The sequence below is a fragment of the Macaca nemestrina genome, chromosome 1 (genome assembly GCF_043159975.1).
Source record: "Macaca nemestrina isolate mMacNem1 chromosome 1, mMacNem.hap1, whole genome shotgun sequence".
NCBI classification, from domain to species: domain Eukaryota; kingdom Metazoa; phylum Chordata; class Mammalia; order Primates; family Cercopithecidae; genus Macaca; species Macaca nemestrina.
In genome coordinates, this window is record NC_092125.1 from 56,258,198 (window position 1) to 56,284,255 (window position 26,058).

Sequence of the window (26,058 nt, forward strand, 5' to 3'; positions counted from 1 at the left end):
AAAATATTGTTTGATAATGCTTAGTTCCCGTTGGCAAACATGAAAACAAAAAGGCGGCTTTAGCTTTTAACTTTATTTGAATGACCTGTAAGCTCTGAACATTAGTATTAGGTTTAGGGAAGGAAGACAAAAAAAAAAAAAAAAGATGAGACTGCGCCTAAGTGCCAGTGCCAGTACATTTTGTACCTGCCCCTGCTTTAGTGGGCTGATCTTGCCTTGCCCACAGCTGCCTTCCATGATGGTTACTTTTCTCTCCCTCTCACTTGTAGTGTATTTCTCCTGTGATATATTTGCTTGTTTCTTGTATTTAATAACATAAAATGAGGTGAAAAAATCTTTTAGTAAAAAATGTACATATATTCATTATTTAGCATCCTGCATTCAGTGTGAATGCTTGTCATAAAGCTAATGTGTAATGACGTGTTTAAAATAACAGTCGCCACCCCATGTCAGGGCGATACCTCATTTTTATTGCTGTTGTTCCTGAAGACTATATTTCTCAGCTTGGTGTTTGAGGCATTCTACAATATGTCTCACGTATACTCTGCTAGCCTTGTCCCAGTTTTGTTTGGATAGTATTTCTGAAAACATTTGGGCAATTGATAAGTGTTCTTTCACAAGAGTTCTGTAGTCAAGTAGGTTTAAGAGACTTGGGGAAAACAGCAACTTTGTGGCAGTACTTCCTCAGAGCCTTTCCTACACTAGTGTGCATTGTGAATGAATTTTGAAGAGTGGTATAGGCTTTAGTGTTTTCCAAACTTAATTTGTCTATGGAATCCTTTTTTTATTTTTAGTGCATCTGTTGACTTCTCGCAGAAGCACTGTTCAGAGAATAACCATCTATAAAAAAAGATCTTTTCTGCTTCTGTGACTTTGTTCATTTTGTACCCTCCATCTTCCCCTCCAATTTTCTAAAACCTGCCCGTCCTTTAAGAACCATCAACAAAGCCGTCTCTACCATAAAGCTTTGTCTGATCCTCTGAAAGCAGTATCTTTCCTTGGAAATGTGGTGGTATCTTCTTTGCATCTCTCTTCTGGTATTTCTGATACTTTGGTGTCATTTTTATATGGGCATTTTTCTTATCTCTCTTATTAGATTAAAATCTCCTTGAGGGAAAGGACTGTGTCTTACTTACCTTGGATGCCCTGTGGTACTTTAGTTTCTCACATGTAGCAAGGGCTCAATAAGAATATGTAATTGAAACCAACCAGAGACTCAATGAAATGAGTCCTTTACTTAATTGCACTATTACATTGCTTTTCTTTGTTATACCTGTCTGAATTTTCTATATTGAGTAAAAAGACCCCTTAGCTTAAAGTAAGGCCAATATTTTAATTTCAAGAAGATTTTTTTTTAAAGTTCCCATATATATTTATGTTATGGTCATAAATTATATTATCAAGATTATAATAAACATATCTATTAAATATAGACCTCTTAGGACTCATTTTACACACATATGCAAACATTATTGTTTCATATTATATTATTTCCAGCAAAGACAATAAAATAACACCTCTAAAAATTAGATAGTTCATGTTTTGAGATTTTGAGATTCACAGTTTTTAACAACCTTCTGTTTCAAAGAGGAAAAAAATAAGCACTTTCATTTTTGCCTCCTACTGACTCACCAACCAGGAAAGGTCGGAGTGGCAGTAGGAGGGAAAGATAAAAGTGATTGTTTTCCTGTGAGACACTGGGCTGCCCCACAGTATAAATTTCAAAATTATAGAAGCAGTTCTGCATTTCTTTTCACACTGTTCCTTTCGTTTATGCCTCCTGCTGCTGCTCCTGTGTGGGTGGACCTCTTTCCCTGTTGGAAACAGGCAAGTGTCATCCAAGGTTCTAGCTGCCTTGTGGCAGGTGGGGGAAGGGAGATACATTTCTTTTTCCTCCTCTCTGCATTCACACTGATGGTGTGAGACAGTGAAAGAAAGATTACCTGACAAGAGCTTATAGGCATTATTGGTTATTAAGTCTTTGAAAAACGTTACTGCTCTCAGTAGCATTATTTTAGAAGACTGGGAAAGGACAGCCTCTGCTCAGCTTTGACAACCTTTTTTTGTTTTGTTCCACACCACTGACCTGAGTAATGGGGGTGATATGGCAACATCTGGTTAGCCCAGTGACTTCTTTCACTTTTGTAGTAGAAGTCTGGGCATAAACAGAAAACTAAGGAAGTCAGGTTTCTGAGTGTCAAATACCAATTCCCTGTTATAATTATAAGTGATATCTTGGCATATCCATTCTTTTTCTTGTTTCAAAGTGAATACTGTCACTCCATAATGCATAATATGTGGACTCATTTTTAGTACAGTATAAGTTCCTTTTGTTTTGTTTTAGAATGTGAGATTTATGTTTCTTTATTAACGTATTTTGAAATTTTTTCTATCGGCTCCACTCTTTCCCACCCTCCCTTTTTTTCCTCCTTTCTTCCTTTCTTGATTCCTTCCACTAGCATCTAGAAGGTATTGAAAGGATATTTTGACTAGATTCTTGTTCTGTATATTTTCATTGCCTTTGGACTCTTGTTTGTGGAACAGTGGATTTAGGTTTAAAAAAAAAATTCAAATTATATAAAAGGTGGTGACTGGGAAATAGTAAAATTTTTACTCTTTACTATAAGACTAATTTTAAACAATGGAAGTTTACAATTAACATTTTGTGAGTATTTTGATTTACGGTTATTGGCTGAAGATGGCTATGGTAGAGTCACATTTTTTCCAAAATGTTAATTATAAACCAATTATAATCAGAGTACAATTTTAAGAATTTTTATGAGTTATTAGAAGGAGGATTAATTTTCATTGTGATGTGATCAGAGGCCTAGGTTATGTTTTTTTTAAATTTGAAGATAGTGTAATACTTTGGCTACTTATGATAGAGAAAAGACATGTCACTCAGATCTGTGGGTAGAAAAACAAATATTCCTTATTCTTACAGTGTGGAAAGTATGAAAATCTTATCTTGGAGTCTTGCAACTTAACCTGTAAGGTAGACTGACCATTCCTTTAAGCTTCATGGCAGTTCAGACTGTAATCCATTTACTATTTTGCATCTCTGTGAAGTGAATGTGGAGGGATGAAATAAAGTTTACCTTGAGTAGCATGTTCAGGGTAGTAATCAGGGTTCATTGTAGGCCAGCCAGAAAGAAAGTATCCCACCCTATTGGGTATGAATTTTAGTCTCGATAACTATATTACCTTCTTTTTTCTCTAGCTTATCTTCTGGAGTTACTTTCTTTGTGAAGTAAGTGTCATTTAACTTGTTTCTTTTGGTCAACTGATTTTACCAACGTGTTTGTCATAGGCATTGAGCAGAGTGCTTCTATTTTTAGAAGTCTTTTCAGAAATTTAGATGTTACATTCTCCTAGTAACAGTTTCCTTTATTGAATAACTTTATTGATGGTACAGAATGAACAATAGCTTTTTTGAGGGAAGAGGACTCTTGCTGTAGGTTAAATTTATGGCCATGAAACTCAAGTAAAGCCTAATGCTGCTCAGCAATCATCCTTAACTCATCCACTCCCTACTTTCCTGGCTCCAAACTCTCCCACTTGATATCTTTTCTGTCCTCAAACCCATAACATGTCCTTTCCTCATCCTAGCTCTAAGCTGATGCCCTTGCTCCTATTTTACTGAAGAAACTGAACCAGCCAGTCAGAAGAGAACCTCCACAGTCTCCTACCATAGTTATCCTCCTCCCAGAGTCTGTATTCACACCGTCTGCCTTTTCTGTTGTTACCAGATGAACTATCCACACTGCTCTCAAGGGCCAACCCTCCCATGTGCACCCCCTCTACTGAGTCTGTGCTACTATGCTATTATTTCTCCCCTCTAAACAACAAAATGAAACAAAAGAAAACCCCTTAAACAGTCTAAGTTACTCTTCCTTCCAGTTGTTGACCTATTTCTCCGCTCCCTTTTATAGCAAAGTTCCCAGAAAGGTTTTTCTGTAGTTCAGTCTCCCATTTCTCCTTTCTCTCTAAAATCTACTCTAATTAAGCTCTCTACCCCATTGTGCCACCTAAGCTGCTCCTGTCAAGTCACAGTTACCTCTCTTGCTCCATCCAGTGCCAGTTTTCAGGCCTCATTTTACTTAGCAGATGCATTTGGTAGACTTGATTATGCTCTCTTCTTTGAAACCTGTTCTTCACTTGGCTTCCAGGAATCTTGTTGTTTTCTTGTCTTAATGGTCCCTCTATTGATTTCTTCTCACCTTCTGAGAAGGTGACACTTAACAGTGGAGTGCCCCAAGGCTCAGTTCCTTAGAGCTCTTTTCTCTCTATATCCCTTACTTTGTGTTCTCTTCCAGTCTCATGATTCTATGCTGGTGACTCTTAAATTTGTATTTCAACCTGGACCTCTGCCCCGAATTCCAAACTCATATATCCATTTGCCTACTTGGCATCAAATTTGCATGTTTCAACCCTAATGTGGCCCAAACTGAACTCTAAATATTTCCTTCCAGACTGACAACCCACCATCTTCTCCTTCTCAGTAGGAAGTCTGTCATTCCAGTTGCTAAAGCTAAAACTCTTAGAGCCATTACTACCTTCCTCCTGTTTCTCTGATCTCATATTTAATGTTAGCATTCACCATAGGCCGAAGCTTTAAAATACATTTAGAATTTAAGCACTTCTTTTCTTCTCCACTGCTGCTACTCTGAAGTTACTTTAATCTTTCACCTATCTTATTGCAGTATCTTCCTAATTGATCTGTTTTCATCCTTGCTCCTTTCCCCTTTAATCTATTCCCAACATAGCAATATTTCAGTCACATCTGTTTAAAGCCTTTCAGTAGTTTCCCATCGGCTTGCTCATTCATCTTCTTCAAGTATATACTTTAATATCACCTTCTTGATCACTCAATGAAAATGGAACCTTCCCACTCACGCAGTATGTCCAACCTGCCATATTTTTCTCCATAGAATGTATCACCTTATCACTTATTTTGTTCATTATTTTTCTTCTCTTAGGTATAAGCTTTCTCACTAGTCCCAGCGTGGTACACATAGTAGTCCCAGAATGGTACACATAGTATGCATTCAATAAATATTTGTTGAGTGAACAACTTGGTTTCAAATCAACCTGTCCTCTTTCTTTATGAGCCCTGTTTTTAAAATGAGTATTAAAATATATAAATATCTTCAGAATTTGTCTTTCATTATACATGTAACCACTTTTTTAAATTATATATTTGTTTATTGCCTTTTTAGTGTCTTTGTGCTGTATCCCCCTCCAGTAATATTTGTGGAATAAATGAATAAATTGTTAACAACCACTTTTACTCTCTGTCTCTGTCTTTCAGTAAAAGGCTTTTTCTCTCCATATTTAACTTTATCAGGTATAGCTGGTCGTGCTCATAGGGAAGTAGGGGAGATGGGAGTATCTTTGACATTAATTAATTATCTTGCTCATGATAACATAGAAGAGATAATCAGTATTTTTGGTTACATCATTTGGATGTAATAATTATTATGCTAGTAATATAACTAATGACAACTAAATGCTACAAATACCAGGGTCTTATAAATTTAATTAGATAACTGGTTATATTTGGTCACTCATTTTTCTTACACAATAGTAAAATTTCCTCCTTTGATAAAAGGCCAGTTTTAATGATTAATGGCATGTTGTCTAAACTGATGTAAGTCTCTGACACTTAGGAAACTTTAGGAATAGATTACATTTTACATAGTTAAAAAATTTTAGGGAGATAATTTTTCAAATAGGAAGAAGCACTAATAATTAGGTCTTGGTGGCACATATGGTGTTTTTTTGTTTATTTGCCTTTTTTGGTTTCCAGTGAAGTCTGTAGAAAATATCACAGAAAGTCTGTAGAATACATGATAGAAAGGATGTTCTGGTTTGTGCAGTTTGGAGGTGGGTAACACCTTTTTAAAGATAAAAGGTAATAGCATGAGCTTTATTGCTAAATAAAATTTGAAAGTTATTTTAAAGTTTTGTTAGTTTTAAATTTTGGAGAAATGCAACAATATAAAATATAAGGTAGTTTATTTAATTAAGTGGCTCTGGAAAATCACCAGTAAGAGATGAATTTGCAGTAACAATGAAAACCTTATTAATGGTGTTAATTATTGTAATTAATACTGGCTTGTATATTAAATCATTGATAACAATACCTCGAGGAATTATCAGGACATAATTTTCTCTCTGGGGAGACTATTGAGTTCATGCTGTGACTCTTCTAATTTCCCCAGAGAGGATTATCATCATAATGTTATCCTGAATTATCTTATTGCTCAGTAAGTGTCCTTGCCTTCAAATTTAAAGCAAATTAAGAAATTAATTTAGTCCTGGGAAGTTACTGTTTAAGGAGTCTGCACCTGTGAAAATAAGAACCAGTGGCAAACGGAATGAATTTTATTTTCAAATGAAAAGTATCTGTGTGAAGGAAACTCAGTAAACACAGACCAATATGTAGAAGTTAATCCCAATTAGTTAGTAAGATCTCTTGTTAATGTGATTAGAGTGTATTCACATTTAAAAAAAGTTTGTTAATAAGAACCCAGAACAGTATACTGATTCTCTACTAGATTCTACTTAGAGCTTGTAGATAATTATAGTCATGCCCTATGTATTTTGGGCCTTTTACATTCATTTAGTTCTTTCAAATACATTAACAGAGTTAGTATTTATTCTCTACTTCATGGCGTTTCTATAAAAAGCTAAGAAAAAAAAAAAACCCTTTGGACTCTACCTTTGAGAAACTCAGTGTCTGGAAGGAGAAATGTATATACAAAGTTGACCCTGGAACAACAAGAGGGTAGTTTGTGCAGCTAAAAACCCATATATAACTTTTGACTCCCTAAAAACTTAACTATAAATAGCCTACTGTTGACTAGAGGCCTTATTGATAACAGAAACAGTCAATTAACACATGCTTTGTGTGTTTTGTCTATTATATAATGTATTCTTACAATAAACTACAGAAAAGGAAATGTTAATAAGGAAATCATAAAGAAGAGAAATGATAGTTAATATTCATTAAGTGGAAAGTAGATCTTCATCTTTATCCTCATTGTCTTTGCATTGGGTAGGCAGAGGAGAAGGAGAAAGAGAAGGGGTTTCTTGCTGTCTCAGGGAGGGGAGAAGTAGAAGAAAATCTACATATAAGTGGATCTGCACAGTTCAAACTTGTGTTGTTCAAGAGTCAGCTGTATAAACAAATAATTAAAAGTGTGTGTGATCCAGGACCCAACATGGTGCCTGAGTTTGTATGTGTCTTGATAGAGTTGAATGACTACTGTCAATTGCTACAGAAACAGAGGTAGAAGCCAATAAAGCTGCCTGAGCGAGTTGAAGATGATTCCTTAGAAGAGCTGACATGGAACTGAATCCCAAAGATGAGCTGTGGTTTGCTGGGTGTGAAAAAGGAAGTTATTCAGAAAGCATGGGAAGAAGCAAGTGCAATGCCATGGGCATGAGGCCAGAGTTCACATTGCACTTGGGAAATACATGGTGCAGCTGGTGGAGGGGGCCATAGCGAGGTGCAAAAGTGACTTGAAAAGCCTTCTGTCGTAGATAAGGCATCATTATCCTCATTTGATAGTGGAAGAAACAAAGTGGGGTTTTACTTCCATAAAAGTTGAAGGTCGTCTAAGTGACTCATCTCAAATCTAAAAGCCATTTTGTGCCACTTAGAAAAAAAAAAACCTGGGTCATTAAGGAACTTCAAGGAACTGAGACTCAGTTTACACTCCAAACTGAGAACAGCAAAACGTCAATTTAAGTGATTTTATTTGGTTTATATTTCATGCTGATTTGAATCTCAGTATTTTGCTGAGTTATTTTATTCCCAGTAACTTAAAACATATGGGACATAGAACATCATTCAATAAAGAGAATATAGCTATTTCCTAAAAATAGTTCTTTACTTGAGTGGGAACCCATTTGATGATACCATTTTTTATTTAAAGCCCCTAATTTAATGCTACCTACAGTGGAATGTAACTCAGCAAAATGAAGTGTGGCATTGACAACAATATACTATAATCACTACCGAAGTATATATGTATGTATATATTACCTGCCTGATGATCTGCTAAAGGAGACCTCCTCTTATACAAGCTTATTTTTATACAAATTGCAGTGTGGCAGAGAGACCCAAGGGTAGTGGGAGATGTGCAGCTATGCTCCTTCTCATGTCAGCTTTCCACATCTACACTGGGTGACAGGACATGGGAGCAGATGAGACAAGCTGTCACTCACCCACACTGCCCTTTGAAGAAAGGCCATAGGGGGAAAAAGGTGCCGCAAATGGGCTGTGAAGTTTACATACACTGCCCACTGTTAAACAGATTACGTCTAATGAAGTGTCTAATGCTCAGGCCATATCAACCTAATCCTTGGTGGCAGTTCATCCCTCAACTGCCAAAAAACACCGCCCTCTGGCCCTCTTTCGCCACTCTGGCGGCCAAGCACAGGGAGGTGCCCAGTCTTAATAAACCAAGACAGTGTGTGATCTGACATGCAAATGTAGGTCATTGCATATGTAAATGTGTGATTACAAACCTGCATGCCAAAACACATTAGTGAGACTTTGCTCTCAGCATGCGGTTGTCACACTGCCTTAGCAGTTCACGCTAATATTTGTCAAGTTATTGTGCAGACAGAAGATGGAATTCCCAGTCAAATTTAAAGTATCTGAATCGTTTGATAGTGTTCCTTCTAATGATGAAGCTGTATTTTGCTGTTGAGATTGACAAATCTTCATTAAGTGAAAGAATGATCTCTGTGTATAAGAGGATTTATACTTATTAGATGACACAGACTATTCTAGTGCGTCAGTATAAACAATTATTAGGCAATCATAGACAATTTAAAACATGTTTCCTTTAAAAGAAAAAAAAACCTTTATTTAAAGTTAAAAACGTAAAAAAAAAAAAGCCAAATAGCCATTGGATATATTTGAGAAGTGGTACTTTGTGAGTTTCTTTGTTACATATATATCATTTTGTCACATTGACACTTAATTGTAAATTCAATGGCTATGAAAAGAAATCCATTTGCAAATGAACATCATGGCAAGTTATCTCCCTTTATATGATAATTTTATTTTTGTTCTATGTTTCTTAGTGTGATATGCTTTTTCATCTTCATTTTTAACACATTTCTATTCCATTTTTGTCTTTATTTTTTATTTTTTTTTAGTCAAAAGACTTAACACTGAAAATATCTGTGGATCATCATGTAGGTTCCCGTAATATTGGGTCATATTAAAGGTGACTTTGCTTAATAACATGGCAGTGTGGCATAGGCTATACTTGGAAATCAACTAGACATTCACTTGGTTTGATGACATCTACATTATGGGATTGGTGAGAGAATTGAATTTGATGGCATTTAAAGTCCTGATATACAGTGCCTGCTAAGTTGTGGGGATGAAAATGGGACTTTCTATCATTGTTGTAGTAATTATAACAATTATCTTATGGTTCTATATTTATGAAATGAATTTGAAATTTGAAACGTTTCTTGTACTCTCATTGTTTTGCATATTTTAAAGGAAGCATGATCTTTTTCTTGACGGTATTTTGGGCTTCTAGAAGAAGAAAACAATGTACAAAAACAAATCATTGCTTCTTTTTTTAAAGAGAAAACATTGGATTTGAATTATAGTGACTCTTTGGCAGAATTTTACAGTTTTTGTTAGCATGATATATATAGTGAAATTAAAAGATAAAATGTACTAGGGGTTAATGCAAAGTTTGGCCCATATATCAAAATAGCCTTCTGCGTAAGTCCGGGTTATGGTGCCATCAGCCATAATTATCAAAGGTTTCTTTGAAGGCCTAAGAGTTTAAGCTGAATGTAATGTGCTCACGAACCAGTGCCATCTTTGCATTAATAGGTCTTAAATATTCAGTCTCATTAGAGGGTGCACTAGCCTGGCCCCACAAGAATGTCATGTTTGGCTTGGAGAGTACAGAGGGGACTGTGGGTGCGAGGGGAATGGTAAAAGGCATGGAAGAGTGTGCTCATCAGTACTTCAGGAATCTTGAAAAGGCTCAGGCATGTGTAGCCAAAAAAGAGAAGATATAAGGGCAAGTGATAGTTAAAATAGGCTTTTTTTGTTATATTTTAAATAGCTAGAGATGCTAAAATGATTGCCATCAGGAATGTAAAAGGTAATATTCCAACTTTAGCAATAGACAGTGTCTGACTGTAGTAGATGTTCAGTTAGTGTTTACCCCATAACTTAATATTGAATGAATGAGTCCATGAACAAAAAAGTGAACAAAAGAACTAAGACAATCGGTAAAATTTATAACCTGAGTTTTGTCTCAAAATGGGGATGGCCACTGTGCCCCTGCCCCCAATATCTTATAATTATTTCTCTCATAGCATAGTGAAGAGCCTCTTCTATGTATTTACTTAAGCCATTTGAGACAGAAATCATATCTCATTCATCTCTATTTCCCTAGCAACCAGCATAGTGCGGTAGTAAACTTCTTGCCACTGGACATATTCTTTGAAGAAGTTAAATAACTGTCAGGAAGTTAAGTATTTCATGCATTAGTTGACAGTTTGGACTAAATGATTATATATTTTTGTAAGGTCCATTTCAACTCAAAGATCTTTGCAAAAGAAAAGAAATATCAGAGAAATACTAGGTTGGGTGGGACAAGTTTATAGTCTGTGAACTAAAGACAAGTTCTAAGGAGTTCCTATCTAAAAGTTCATGTTGTATCCTTCTTATTTAATTAACTTTTTCTTTTTAGGCTTTCCTATCTCACATAATATATATAAAAATATATATTATATATATGTTCTAATGTATTCCTTGTTTATTCCCCTCACTAGAATGTAAGTTCCTCAGGTGCAGGGATTATTGTCTCTCTAGTCTGCTACTGTATCATCAGTGTGTAGGACAGTGCCTGGCATAAGTTCAATAAATATTTGTTGTTGAGTGAATGGATGTCTGCAAACTTACCCTAGGTGTCACCTACATATATGAAAATGATCAGCGATTGTGTGTATTGTGTGTATATTGTGTGATTGAAAATTTTTCTGACATTTTTAATTACAGAAGGCCTTACGACCGGATATGGGCTATAATACATTAGCCAACTTTCGAATAGAAAAGAAAATTGGTCGCGGACAATTTAGTGAAGTTTATAGAGCAGCCTGTCTCTTGGATGGAGTACCAGTAGCTTTAAAAAAAGTGCAGGTAAGATGATTTTAATTATGTAAATCAATGTAAAATTATACTATGTGAATTATAGATGATAAAAGTATATCCTGAATGATTGGGTACTGATAGCCTTAAGTTGAGAATGCTGGGAAGTCAGGGGGGGAGCGGAGCAAGATGGCCGAATAGGAACAGCTCCAGTCTCCAACTCCCAGCGCGAGCGACACAGAAGACCGGTGATTTCTGCATTTTCAACTGAGGTACTGGGTTCTTCTCACTGGGGAGTGCCGGACGATCGGTGCTGGTCAGCTGCTGCAGCCCGACCAGCGAGAGCTGAAGCAGGGCGAGGCATTGCCTCACCTGGGAAGCACAAGGGGGAAGGGAATCCCTTTTCCTAGCCAGGGGAACTGAGACACACAACACCTGGAAAATCGGGTAACTCCCACCCGAATACTGCGCTTTAAGCAAACAGGCACACCAGGAGATCATATCCCACACCTGGCCGGGAGGGTCCCACACCCATGGAGCCTCCCTCATTGCTAGCACAGCAGTCTGTGATCTACTGGCAAGGCAGCAGCGAGGCTGGGGGAGGGGCGCCCACCATTGCTGAGGCTTAAGTAGGTAAACAAAGCTGCTGGGAAGCTGGAACTGGGTGGAGCTCACAGCAGCTCAAGGAAACCTGCCTGTCTCTGTAGACTCCACCTCTGGGGACAGGGCAATAACAAACACAGCCAAAACCTCTGCAGACGCAAAGGACTCTGTCTGACAGCTTTGAAGAGAGCAGTGGAGCTCCCAACATGGAGGTTGAGATCTGAGAAGGGACAGACTCCCTGCTCAAGTGGGTCCCTGACCCCTGAGTAGCCTAACTGGGAGACATCCCCCACTAGGGGCAGTCTGACACCCCACACCTCACAGGGTGGAGTACACCCCTGAGAGGAAGCTTCCAAAGCAAGAATCAGACAGGTACACTCGCTGTTCAGAAATATTCTATCTTCTGCAGCCTCTGCTGCTGATACCCAGGCAAACAGGGTCTGGAGTGGACCTCAAGCAATCTCCAACAGACCTACAGCTGAGGGTCCTGACTGTTAGAAGGAAAACTATCAAACAGGAAGGACACCTACACCAAAACCCCATCAGTACATCACCATCATCAAGACCAGAGGCAGATAAAACCACAAAGATGGGGAAAAAGCAGGGCAGAAAAGCTGGAAATTCAAAAAATAAGAGCGCATCTACCCCGGCAAAGGAGCGCAGCTCATCGCCAGCAACGGATCAAAGCTGGACAGAGAATGACTTTGACGAGATGAGAGAAGAAGGCTTCAGTCCATCAAATTTCTCAGAGCTAAAGGAGGAATTACGTACCCAGCGCAAAGAAACTAAAAATCTTGAAAAAAAAGTGGAAGAATTGATGGCTAGAGTAATTAATGCAGAGAAGGTCATAAACGAAATGAAAGAGATGAAAACCATGACACGAGAAATACGTGACAAATGCACAAGCTTCAGTAACCGACTCGATCAACTGGAAGAAAGAGTATCTGCGATTGAGGATCAAATGAATGAAATGAAGCGAGAAGAGAAACCAAAAGAAAAAAGAAGAAAAAGAAATGAACAAAGCCTGCAAGAAGTATGGGATTATGTAAAAAGACCAAATCTACGTCTGATTAGGGTGCCTGAAAGTGAGGGGGAAAATGGAACCAAGTTGGAAAACACTCTTCAGGATATCATCCAGGAGAACTTCCCCAACCTAGTAGGGCAGGCCAACATTCAAATCCAGGAAATACAGAGAATGCCACAAAGATACTCCTCGAGAAGAGCAACTCCAAGACACATAATTGCCAGATTCACCAAAGTTGAAATGAAGGAAAAAATCTTAAGGGCAGCCAGAGAGAAAGGTCGGGTTACCCACAAAGGGAAGCCCATCAGACTAACAGCAGATCTCTTGGCAGAAACTCTCCAAGCCAGAAGAGAGTGGGGGCCAATATTCAACATTCTTAAAGAAAAGAATTTTAAACCCAGAATTTCATATCCAGCCAAACTAAGTTTCATAAGTGAAGGAGAAATAAAATCCTTTACAGATAAGCAAATGCTTAGAGATTTTGTCACCACTAGGCCTGCCTTACAAGAGACCCTGAAGGAAGCACTAAACATGGAAAGGAACAACCGGTACCAGCCATTGCAAAAACATGCCAAAATGTAAAGACCATCGAGGCTAGGAAGAAACTGCATCAACTAACGAGCAAAATAACCACTTAATATCATAATGGCAGGATGAAGTTCACACATAACAATCTTAACCTTAAATGTAAATGGACTAAATGCTCCAATTAAAAGACACAGACTGGCAAACTGGATAAAGAGTCAAGACCCATCAGTCTGCTGTATTCAGGAGACCCATCTCACACGCAGAGACATACATAGGCTCAAAATAAAGGGATGGAGGAAGATTTACCAAGCAAATGGAGAACCAAAAAAAGCGGGGGTTGCAATACTAGTCTCTGATAAAACAGACTTTAAACCATCAAAGATCAAAAGAGACAAAGAAGGCCATTACATAATGGTAAAGGGATCAATTCAACAGGAAGAGCTAACTATCCTAAATATATATGCACCCAATACAGGAGCACCCAGATTCATAAAGCTTAGAGACTTACAAAGAGACTTAGACTCCCATACAATAATAATGGGAGACTTCAACACTCCACTGTCAACATTAGACAGATCAACGAGACAGAAAGTTAACAAGGATATCCAGGAATTGAACTCATCTCTGCAGCAAGCAGACCTAATAGACATCTATAGAACTCTCCACCCCAAATCAACAGAATATACATTCTTCTCAGCACCACATCGTACTTACTCCAAAATCGACCACGTAATTGGAAGTAAAGCACTCCTCAGCAAATGTACAAGAACAGAAATGATAACAAACTGTCTCTCAGACCACAGTGCAATCAAACTAGAACTCAGGACTAAGAAACTCAATCAAAACCGCTCAACTACATGGAAACTGAACAACCTGCTCCTGAATGACTACTGGGTACATAATGAAATGAAGGCAGAAATAAAGATGTTCTTTGAAACCAATGAGAACAAAGATACAACATACCAGAATCTCTGGGACACATTTAAAGCAGTGTGTAGAGGGAAATTTATAGCACTAAATGCCCACAAGAGAAAGCAGGAAAGATCTAAAATTGACACTTTAACATCGCAATTAAAAGAACTAGAGAAGCAAGAGCAAACACATTCGAAAGCTAGCAGAAGGCAAGAAATAACTAAGATCAGAGCAGAACTGAAGGAGATAGGGACACAAAAAACTCTCCAAAAAATCAATGAATCCAGGAGTTGGTTTTTTGAAAAGATCAACAAAATTGACAGACCACTAGCAAGACTAATAAAGAAGAAAAGAGAGAAGAATCAAATCGACGCAATTAAAAATGATAAAGGGGATATCACCACCGATCCCACAGAAATACAAACTACCATCAGAGAATACTATAAACACCTCTACGCAAATAAACTGGAAAATCTAGAAGAAATGGATAATTTCCTGGACACTTACACTCTTCCAAGACTAAACCAGGAAGAAATTGAATCCCTGAATAGACCAATAGTAGGCTCTGAAATTGAGGCAATAATTAATAGCCTACCAACCAAAAAAAGTCCAGGACCAGATGGATTCACAGCTGAATTCTACCAGAGGTAGAAGGAGGAGTTGGTACCATTCCTTCTGAAACTATTCCAATCAATAGAAAAAGAGGGAATCCTCCCTAACTCATTTTATGAGGCCAACATCATCCTGATACCAAAGCCTGGCAGAGACACAACCAAAAAAGAGAATTTTAGACCAATATCCCTGATGAACATCGATGCAAAAATCCTCAATAAAATACTGGCAAACCGGATTCAGCAACACATCAAAAAGCTTATCCACCATGATCAAGTGGGCTTCATCCCTGGGATGCAAGGCTGGTTCATTATTCGCAAATCAATAAACATAATCCAGCATATAAACAGAACCAAAGACAAGAACCACATGATTATCTCAATAGATGCAGAAAAGGCTTTTGACAAAATTCAACAGCCCTTCATGCTAAAAACGCTCAATAAATTCTGTATTGATGGAACGTACCTCAAAATAATAAGAGCTATTTATGACAAACCCACAGCCAATATCATACTGAATGGGCAAAAACTGGAAAAATTCCCTTTGAAAACTGGCACAAGACAGGGATGCCCTCTCTCACCACTCCTATTCAACATAGTGCTGGAAGTTCTGGCTAGGGCAATTAGGCAAGAGAAAGAAATCAAGGGTATTCAGTTAGGAAAAGAAGAAGTCAAATTGTCCCTGTTTGCAGATGACATGATTGTATATTTAGAAAACCCCATTGTCTCAGCCCAAAATCTCCTTAAGCTGATAAGCAACTTCAGCAAAGTCTCAGGATACAAAATTAATGTGCAAAAATCACAAGCATTCTTATACATCAGTAACAGACAAACAGAGAGCCAAATCAGGAATGAACTTCCATTCACAATTGCTTCAAAGAGAATAAAATACCTAGGAATCCAACTTACAAGGGATGTAAAGGACCTCTTCAAGGAGAACTACAAACCACTGCTCAGTGAAATAAAAGAGGACACAAACAAATGGAAGAACATACCATGCTCATGGATAGGAAGAATCAATATCGTGAAAATGGCCATACTGCCCAAGGTAATTTATAGATTCAATGCCATCCCCATCAAGCTACCAATGAGTTTCTTCACAGAATTGGAAAAAACTGCTTTAAAGTTCATATGGAACCAAAAAAGAGCCCGCATCTCCAAGACAATCCTAAGTCAAAAGAACAAAGCTGGAGGCATCACGCTACCTGACTTCAAACTATACTACAAGGCTACAGTAACCAAAACAGCATGGTACTGGTACCAAAACAGAGATATAGACCAATGGAACAGAACAGAGTCCTCAGAAATAATACCACACATCTACAGCCATCTGATCTTTGACAAACCTGAGAGAAACAAGAAATGAGGAAAGGATTCCCTATTTAATAAATGGTGCTGGGAAAATTGGCTAGCCATAAGTAGAAAGCTGAAACTGGATCCTTTCCTTACTCCTTATACGAAAATTAATTCAAGATGGATTAGAGACTTAAATGTTAGACCTAATACCATAAAAATCCTAGAGGAAAACCTAGGTAGTACCATTCAGGACATAGGCATGGGCAAAGACTTCATGTCTAAAACACCAAAAGCAATAGCAGCAAAAGCCAAAATTGACAAATGGGATCTCATTAAACTAAAGAGCTTCTGCACAGCAAAAGAAACTACCATCAGAGTGAACAGGCAACCTACAGAATGGGAGAAAATTTTTGCAATCTACTCATCTGACAAAGGGCTAATATCCAGAACCTACAAAGAACTCAAACAAATTTACAAGAAAAAAACAAACAACCCCATCAAAAAGTGGGCAAAGGATATGAACAGACATATCTCAAAAGAAGACATTCATACAGCCAACAGACACATGAAAAAATGCTCATCATCACTGGCCATCAGAGAAATGCAAATCAAAACCACAATGAGATACCATCTCACACCAGTTAGAATGGCGATCATTAAAAAGTCAGGAAACAACAGGTGCTGGAGAGGATGTGGAGAAATAGGAACACTTTTACATTGTTGGTGGGATTGTAAACTAGTTTAACCATTATGGAAAACAGTATGACGATTCCTCAAGGATCTAGAACTAGATGTACCATATGACCCAGCCATCCCATTACTGGGTATATACCCAAAGGATTATAAATTATGCTGCTATAAAGACACATGCACACGTATGTTTATTGCTGCACTATTCACAATAGCAAAGACCTGGAATCAACCCAAATGTCCATCAGTGACAGATTGGATTAAGAAAATGTGGCACATATACACCATGGAATACTATGCAGCCATCAAAAAGGATGAGTTTGTGTCCTTTGTAGGGACATGGATGTAGCTGGAAACCATCATTCTTAGCAAACTATCACAAGAACAGAAAACCAAACACCGCATGTTCTCACTCATAGGTGGGAACTGAACAATGAGATCACTTGGACTCAGGAAGGGGAACATCACACACAGGGGCCTATCATGGGGAGGGGGGAGAGGGGAGGGATTGCATTGGGAGTTATACCTGATGTAAATGACGAGTTGATGGGTGCAGCACACCAACATGGCACAAGTATACATATGTAACAAACCTGCACGTTATGCACATGTACCCTACAACTTAAAGTATAATAATAATAAATAAATTAAAAAAAAAAAAGAGAATGCTGGGAAAGAATGAACGCTGTATTTTAAAAGCCAGAATCAAGTGTAGTATAGAATGGAAATATTAGTTTTAACACTGTTTCTAGGCTTTAAATATTTAGCTGGTATTGAACCTCAAAAAGCTTTCACAACTCTAGATTTTAAGAGACAGATTTGAGTTATCACCATTACTTCTACCTGGACATTTAACTAGCTGTGGAATACTCACTGAAGTTCTACAGCTGTAGGCACTGTAGTCAGAAACTAGAGTCACAAAATGTACTGCCCAAAGTTAGTAAATGGAAGTTAAAATATACCAGCAAAAAAAATGAAAGGAAAATGAAGTGAACTTTATTTACTTGGAAATAAAAACGAGGCAGATAAAATTAGAACATGGATACCTAACTTTAAAATCCCTTATTGTATTTGTGTCATTCTGGAATCAGATTTGCTCTGTAATCCAGACCCTTTTCTGTCTTTTTGAATTCATTTATCTTGCTCCAGCTCCTCTTTCCAAGTCCTTCCCTAACCCTGGAGTAGCAGTCCCACTGAGCTACCCTGGAATGCTCACTTGCCAGAGCCCTGTAAGTTTCACTTGCCCTAATGAGATCCTCTGGCCTAGAAAGTACTTGTCTTTCTGCCTTCCAGTGTGCATGACATCAAACAATAAATCACACAGTGACTCATACACTTTTACTTCCCTTTTTCAATTATGGTAATACTTATTCTTCACACGTGCTACAGCCTATTTTGCTTTGCAAGTCTGTTATCTTTTTTCTGCAGAGACCTGTGAAATCTAAATGTCCTTTTTTTTTTTTCTTTAAACTTCTTAAGGTGATTAGTATACTTGTGACAGCCAATATAGAGATGAACAGTTTTAATTTACATTTAAAAATGAAACAGTAATGATTTATAAAAGGTTTTATATGGTGTATGTGTTAGATGTAAATAATAATAGAGATATCCCCGTATCCACAAACCAGCTTAAGAAATAAATATTAAAAATATTTTCAACATGTGTGTGCCACTCCCTTCCCTCAGAGATAACCATATCCTGAATGTAATGTTTATCATTCCTTTGTTTTTCTTCATAGTTTTTCCTACACTAGTATGAACTTCTAAAATAAAATTGTTTACTTTTGTATTTTTTTTGAACTTTACATAAATGAAGCACGTTTTATATATGTATCTCACACACACACTCACAGAGCCTACTTTTTTTCAGATAGCATCATGTTTGAGGAATTTGTCTGTGTTGGTGCGTGTGCTGTAGTTTATCCTTTTTGCTACTGTATAATATTCCCCTGTTCTTGTTGATTGCTGTTTAAGTTGTTTACAGTTATTTGCTATTACAAACAATGCTTCTCTGATATTCTCATGTCTTTCCTAGTATACACATACAAGAATTTCTCTCTTGTTTGTGCTTAAGAATGAAAATGATTGAGCCACAGGGGATGCATGTGTACTGCAAGTTAATGCCAAATTGTTTTCCAGAGTTGCACTGGTGTAAGTTTTCACCAGCAGCATATAAGAATTGCAGTCTTCTCTGTTTTCATATGCCACTCAGAGCTTAAGAAAACACAATATGGAATGTAGTTATTAGTGTTTATGAAAGAGATTACTTTTGGAACAATTATTCCCTTACAAAAGAACTCTTCGATTCATTTTTAAAATGTATTAAATTTGTACTATGATTTCTGAGCACCCAGGGAAATAAAAAAGAAACTATTGGTATTATTCCTGCCCTCCAGGGGAAAAAGAGTCTATCTAGAACAATTTAATGTTAAACCCTGTGGCATGGGTTCCTGATTTAAATAAGAGTTCACAGAATGGAGATGTCAATTTGAGCTGTTGGAATTGGTGGAATTGGAACTTAAGCCAGGCTATAAATGTGAGCCCAGATTGTGGTGAGCGTTGGAACCAGGCAGAGGAATTTGAACTGTAGGCAATTGAGGATGCACTGTGGACTTTCAAGCAGAGTAACAATCTTCAAAATACATTATTTTCAAAATAACATTTCAAGCTCAACATACAGAATAGAGCGGAGAGAACATAGCTGCCAATCTGCCACAGGTTGTCAAGATGGGAGGATGGATGGATTGAGATACATTTAGAGGTCTCTGGGGACTCTTGGATCCCTTCTCTGAATCTGAGTGTGGAAAGGAGGGCTCAGTTCTGTCTCTAGTGATTATTTTTTACATTACAGAACCTTCTTATTAGAAATAGAAAGAAAGAATGGAGGAGGGGGTGGAAGGAAGCAGAAAAAAAGCTCTTGCTGCATTTTTCTATTGATTGGAAATTTGGATAAGTGTGAGTTAATTTGCACAATTGTATTTCCCTTCAGTATTAATTGGATATTACCCTCTAGCTGCCTCTGTTTACGCTGTGATAAACCTCAAATTACTGCAGGAAGTTAAAGTTTATTCTTTTGGATTATCCCATTCCTTTCTGCTTTAGTGTTGATATTGTGACATCTTCTAGTTTAAACCTAACTGCTTCATAGAAGAGAGAAATGATATTGTGAAGATATTCTTTGCTTATTTATGAGGGAGCAGTGCCTTAAATCTTTGTAAGGAGAAATATATTTGCATTTTAAACATATTATTGATACTTGTGATGCATTACACTTGTGCTGATCAGGAAAACCTATGGTTCTTTCTTTTTAAAAAATCATTTCTGCAGCTTAAAATAAAAAAAAATTTAAAATATTGCTGACCAAAGCTTTTCCTTTTGAAGAATGCTAACCTAACTCTTTACAAAAAACCTTAAAGAATTACATATTGAATTTTTTCATGCCACTTTTTATTTTAAGGCTATATTACTTGTCTCAAGAACTGTATTACCGTTCCCAGGTCCACTAGACTCCTTGAATACTTTGGTTGAGTTCATAAGCTAAATTATTGGTTTTATCATTCATTTATCTGCTTACAAAGTTTTAATGAGATAACATCCAGAATCCTCAGCTTAGTTTTTAAGACCCTTCCCTACTTTGTGCCACTCCATTTAGTTCACTTATTCAGGGCCGTTAACAAAGGATGTGCTCAGCTCTGGCCATTTTACTGCAAGTTTGCCTGTTACCTGTATGGAAAAGAAGAGTGTGTGTGCTAAATGCATGTTACTTCTTGGAAATCATAAAGGGATCTGAGAGCCTACAGTATATGGCAACATTAACCAATCTTTTTGAAAATGTACCTGTATCCCGTCATGGTTCATTTGCAAAAAAAAATAAGATGGTGCCTTAACTAATAGAACAATTGTGAAATTCTCTGTACCAACTTTTTCTCTCTTGCCTCCTTCTTTAATGCTTCCCTTCCTGCTGATCATTGAATCCATTCCTCCAGTATTTATTGACCACCTAGTGTTTATTGGTCGGTGGATAAGGCTTTAGGAAAATTAAGATAAACATAATGAGACTCATGGGATTCTAGTGGGGTTACAACAAAGACACCACTAACATAATGAGGTAGGCACTGTGATAGGAGCAGCCTTGAAGAGAACAGGTGTGAGGAGGAGCTTAGGAAAGAGGCTTCACAGAGTTTGTGAGCTGGCTCTCAAAACTTACGTTCTTTATGTTGGAAGATTATCAAAAACTTTTTTTGATCTGGTATATACAATCTCTTATATTTTGCTCATTGATTAGAGCTATAGGATTGAAGTTGGTTTTTATTTTATCAGTCTGACATAGTGTTACAGTAGGGTGAATTTTGGGTCTCTCTGTTTCTTAGTTCTTTGACCATAGTTACTCTCATTTTTAAATAATACGTGAGGTATTTTGATCCTTTGTTCATTAATGCTTAATTTCTCTTTGCTTGCTCTTAACTATATTTCTAGATAACACTATTTTACTGTGTGACAGCCATTGTCAGTGAGAATTCTTTTAGGAAGAAAAGCTAAAAAGAAACTTTATGTATTTATACAAATAAACATAAAGTGATAATATTGTTCAGATTCACATTTTTATTCAGGTGATCTCAAAAAGTCTTCCCCAAAGTATTCTTTGATATTGAATGCTTACCTTTTATTTACTTACGTTTGCTAGTTGCTTTCAAGTATTTTTCAAGCAAATAACTTTTTAATTTCTTTTAATAAATTACTTTTTTACCCATGTTAATTTTAGATTCTGCATGTTTGCATATAATTAGAAATTAGGATTATATATGATCAGAAATTTGTGAACAATGATAGCACTTCCATAATATATAGAGTGATTTTAATATATTCATAACCTCTGTGGCTCTGTATTCATTCTCTTTTTCAGTGTTCATTGTGATTAACAAATTTATCTTGTAGCTTTTATGAACTTCATCATTTACTCTATAGACTTCCTTTCAATTTCCAATTGTTATTTGAATAAATGAAAACTAAGCATTTGTAAGAATAATTCATAAATGACATTAAAAAATACAGAACAATTTAGTAAATTAATGTTAGTTTTTACTTGTCAAGGTGGAATAGGCTTTTATCTTAAAAAGTAAAGCTTTTTAATTTTAATTACTTGTACTTGCAATCTTAAGCATTTCTAAGTGGATAAGAAACAGAAGATTTCCAGTTTTGTGGAATGTTTAACATTTTGGGATTAAACTGCTATATGGCAGACACAGTACTCGACACTAGGGACGCAATAGTGGGACACAATAATTAAATCCGACATTTTTGTGTGGGAAATAGACAATAAATCAAATAATTATAGCAAAAAATAAATCAAATAATTATAGCCAAAAAGGAAATGACCATACTGTGTTATTAGAGACAAACTAGATGGAGGAGAGCATTTTAGATGGAGTGTGCAGCAAAGGCCTCTCTGAGAATGTGAAATTTAAGCTGAGGTGGAGGATAAGGAGTCGGTCATCTGAAGAGTAGTGATAGGAAGGTTCCAGCTGTAGAGCCGGGCGCGGTGACTCATGCCTGTAATCCCAGTATTTTGGGAGGCCGAGGCGGGCGGATGACGAAGTCAAGAGATCAAGACCATCCTGGCCAACATGGTGAAACCCTATCTCTACTAAAAATACAAAAATTAGCTGGGTGTGGTGGCACACGCCTGTAGTCCCAGCTACTTGGAGGCTGAGACAGGAGAATCGCTTGAACCTGGGAGGCGGAGTTTACAGTGAGCCGAGATCACACCACCGCACTCCAGCCTGGAGACAGAGCAAGACTCTGTCTCAGAAAACAAAAATGACAACAACAAAAACAACACGAAAAAATTTGCTTAGTATATATTTTTGAGTACTTTGTTTTCTGCATTTTAAATGGTCTTTCTTCTAACAATTTGACATATGCCCTTTTAAGGGGATATTTCTGTTAAGTTACTTGAAGGATTTTGTTTCCTTTTAAAGAAATCTAGTGTTAACCTTTTCAGTTTCATTAGCTATGAGTAATTTTGGCAAAATTTTAAGATGACAAAAGAAAACCTTTAAAATGATTCAGAGAATACCAAGAATTTATCAGTCATTACTTGCCTAACCACAGCTCATCCCTTGCTCTTACCAAGTATAAAATGAGTTTAAAAACCTGAAGAAACTTTGGTAGAGCTGAGTGAAAATGCTGCCTCCTGAAGACTTGTTTGTACATATTATATACAAAATATTCTTACAAAGTCCATATTTTCACCCAAGACATACTGCTTTTTCTTGCTCATAAAATCATCAGACAGCTTTGAATCTTTGTTTGGGAATCACGTAATCTAAATATTCATTATTTATTTTCATCTTGACTTGTTGGCTAAGAGAAAAAGAAAGATACTTCTGTATTTCCAGTTAAGTATATTTGACTCAGAATTTAGTTTTGCTTTAGATGTGCCAACAATGCTTATTTCTCCCTGCGTTTGAGGAGTGACTTTTGATATTATTGAAAATTCAGTTAAAAATAAAAGTCAATTGTAATTCTAAATTAATTTTTGTAGCTTGAATTAAAGATTTTCTATGTAGCATGTTTCTATCTTGATATGTTGTATCTCATTATGGTTTCCTAAAACTCATACATAAATTATTCATTCTCATCTCACTCACCCTCTTTTGTTTTTTAAAAATGTTCCACATCATAGAGACATTGATTACTGAGAGATTAGATACATATATGTCTCCAAGTTTGTGATTTTCTTCATTTTAATTACTGGTACTGTATGGGCATTATTCTTTCTCTGTCTCCTAAAACAAACAAACAAAAATACCAGGAATTCCATCAAGATCTAATATACTTATAGTTTTGTGCTTTCCAGTATATCTTTGAGTTATCTCAAATTCCTTGTAAATAGCATTTCCTGAGAAGGGCATCAGCATTCATGATGTGTCAAGAATCAGTTATTTCTCATGCCATTTTGATTTAAAGTGCAAGTAGTCTGTGTGTGTGTGTTTCATACCTATAACTAATACCAAGTTCAAAGTTTTCTATTTCCATTAGTGTTTGTTTTATTGTTTAACATGTTAATATAGTAATCCCTTTGGGGGAATGAATGGCATTTCTATGTGAAATTGCTAAATGTAAAGCTTATTCCTTCAATTCAAGAACTTTTGATTTTACATATATATGTGTATATATATGTGTGTGTGTATATATATATATTTTTTCTGAATGGCATTACGCATTCCTGCTTATACAAATCAGTTATTGAGAGCCCTTCCAGCCAGCCATACTCACCCCCATTAAGGTTCTTACATCACTTTGAACAAGTAGCACTTACAATTTGCGTGTTAATTTTCTGTGTTGCTGTCTGCATTCTGCATCTGACACTGTGCATCTTAAAGGACTGCAAGATGGTTTTCTTATTTGTAGCTGTAATAAAATCTGATAGTAAGGTGGCATTCAGCATGGATTTTTATATGTAGAAAGGGTGGACATTAACAGTTTAAGCTTGTCTGTACTCAGGATCAGGTTATTCATATTAATCATTTGTGTGTAGAGTTAAAACTATGATGCTCTTGGAGAAAATTTCCACAAGATTTTTCCTTCCTCCATAAATGGTGTCATATGGTATGTTCTTTAATACTGGTATTTTTTTAACCCCTGCTATTGGTGTCCATTTATATCTTGCTCATTTTGTCAAAACTTGATGTATACAACAGCTTAATGTTTGCCAAAACATGTCTCACTAGATAGTTTTATGTGAACTTCATGATAGTGATTTGCCACTCATAGTCCTTTCCTTCCCCCACCAACCCCAGCCCCTTTTCCTTTCCTTGCTGTTGTTTCATTGTGTTGCATTCTGTTCCATTCTGAAATCATGGTAGTTAACATGAGTTCACTGTGGCTGACATGGTTAGAATTACTGCTAATGGAGAAACAAGTTAACTCTCTTCAATGTATGTACTGGCATACATATTTCTTCTTCTGTTATTTGATTAAGTGGGAGAAACCTTGATGTAATCTAGTCTGTCTCTTTTTGTAAACCATTAACTAGTTAAGGCTTTATATTTTTTCAAATCTTAAACAGTATGCAGTGCTCAACTATTTTACATTAAAAGTTGCAGAACGTAAATTTTATACTTGAAGTTTTCATTAGAAGTAGTAGAACCAAAATAATGTTGGTGAAAAAGCATATATATAGTTTTATTTTTTATTTTATTTTATTTTTATTTTTAATTTTTTTTGAGACGCAGACTCACTCTGTCACCCAGGCTGGAGTGCAGTGGTACAATCTCGGCTCACTGCAAGCTCTGCCTCCCGGGTTCACGTCATTCTCCTGCCTCAGCCTCCAGAGTAGCTGGGACCATAGGCGCCAGCCACCCCGCCCAGCTAATTTTTTTTTTTGTATTTTTAGTAAAGATGGATTTTCACCATATTAGCCAGGATGGTCTCGATCTGCTGACCTCGTGATCCGCCAGCCTTGGCCTCCCTAAGTGCTGGGATTACAGGTGTGAGCCACTGTGCGCAGCCTGTATATCATTTTATATACTGCTATTTTCACTATGTAAAAGCACATGCATTTGTACAAGAAATAGAAGGGACTGAGCCAAAGCTAAAATTCTTTAAGGCAGTGAGTTTATGGATTTTATTTTTGCTTTATAATCTTATCTAATATCTTCATGGTTTTTTTTAAATTAAGAAAAATTAGAACTTTGTGTATCTTTGGATAGTAAGAATGATATCTAGAAAAAGTTGCCTCTCATAAGCTGTAATTATACACCCTTATTCCATATTTACCTTTATGCATTAGATATCTTTTGTTTCTGTCTGGTAGAACCCTGTAATTCTTTCAAGCTTCACCTCTAATGCTGCCCCCTCCCTACATGGGAGGAATTTCTTCCTTAGGTCTCTAATGCTACATTTTGTACACACATGTATTTTAATACTTCTTAGCTAGTTGTGTATGCATTAGACTTCATGACAGCCTGGCTCATTGAGAAAACACTGACTGTGGAGCTAGAACAACCTGGCTTCAAGATTCTGTCATTTACTAGTTTTATGATCATAAGCATATTATTTAATATTTTTGAGCCTCAATCCTCATTTTGTTATTGTGGCCAGTACTACCTATCTTATAAGATTGCAATGAATTTCAAAGCATCATGTGTAAAGAGGCCAGCCCTCTCTGCTGGTGTCTAATAACTACTTCTCTAATTAAAAAGACTTGGATTCTGCCACTCCTTTGACATCGTACCTTTTCTTGG

General features: G+C 36.7%; 1 protein-coding gene across 3 annotated transcripts in view; it reads left to right on the top strand.

Moving 5' to 3' along the window:
* Positions 1–26,058, top strand: part of LOC105484949 (NIMA related kinase 7) — a 151,118-nt gene that overhangs the window by 70,134 nt on the left and 54,926 nt on the right. For 2 of the 3 annotated variants that reach the window (XM_071077634.1, XM_071077633.1), the window contains one exon: positions 11,057–11,197. The exons of the other annotated variant lie outside the window; for it this stretch is intronic. In XM_071077634.1, the coding sequence (XP_070933735.1) occupies positions 11,057–11,197 (141 nt within the window). The remainder of the gene's footprint in view (positions 1–11,056; positions 11,198–26,058) is intronic. 3 annotated transcript variants of the gene reach the window in all.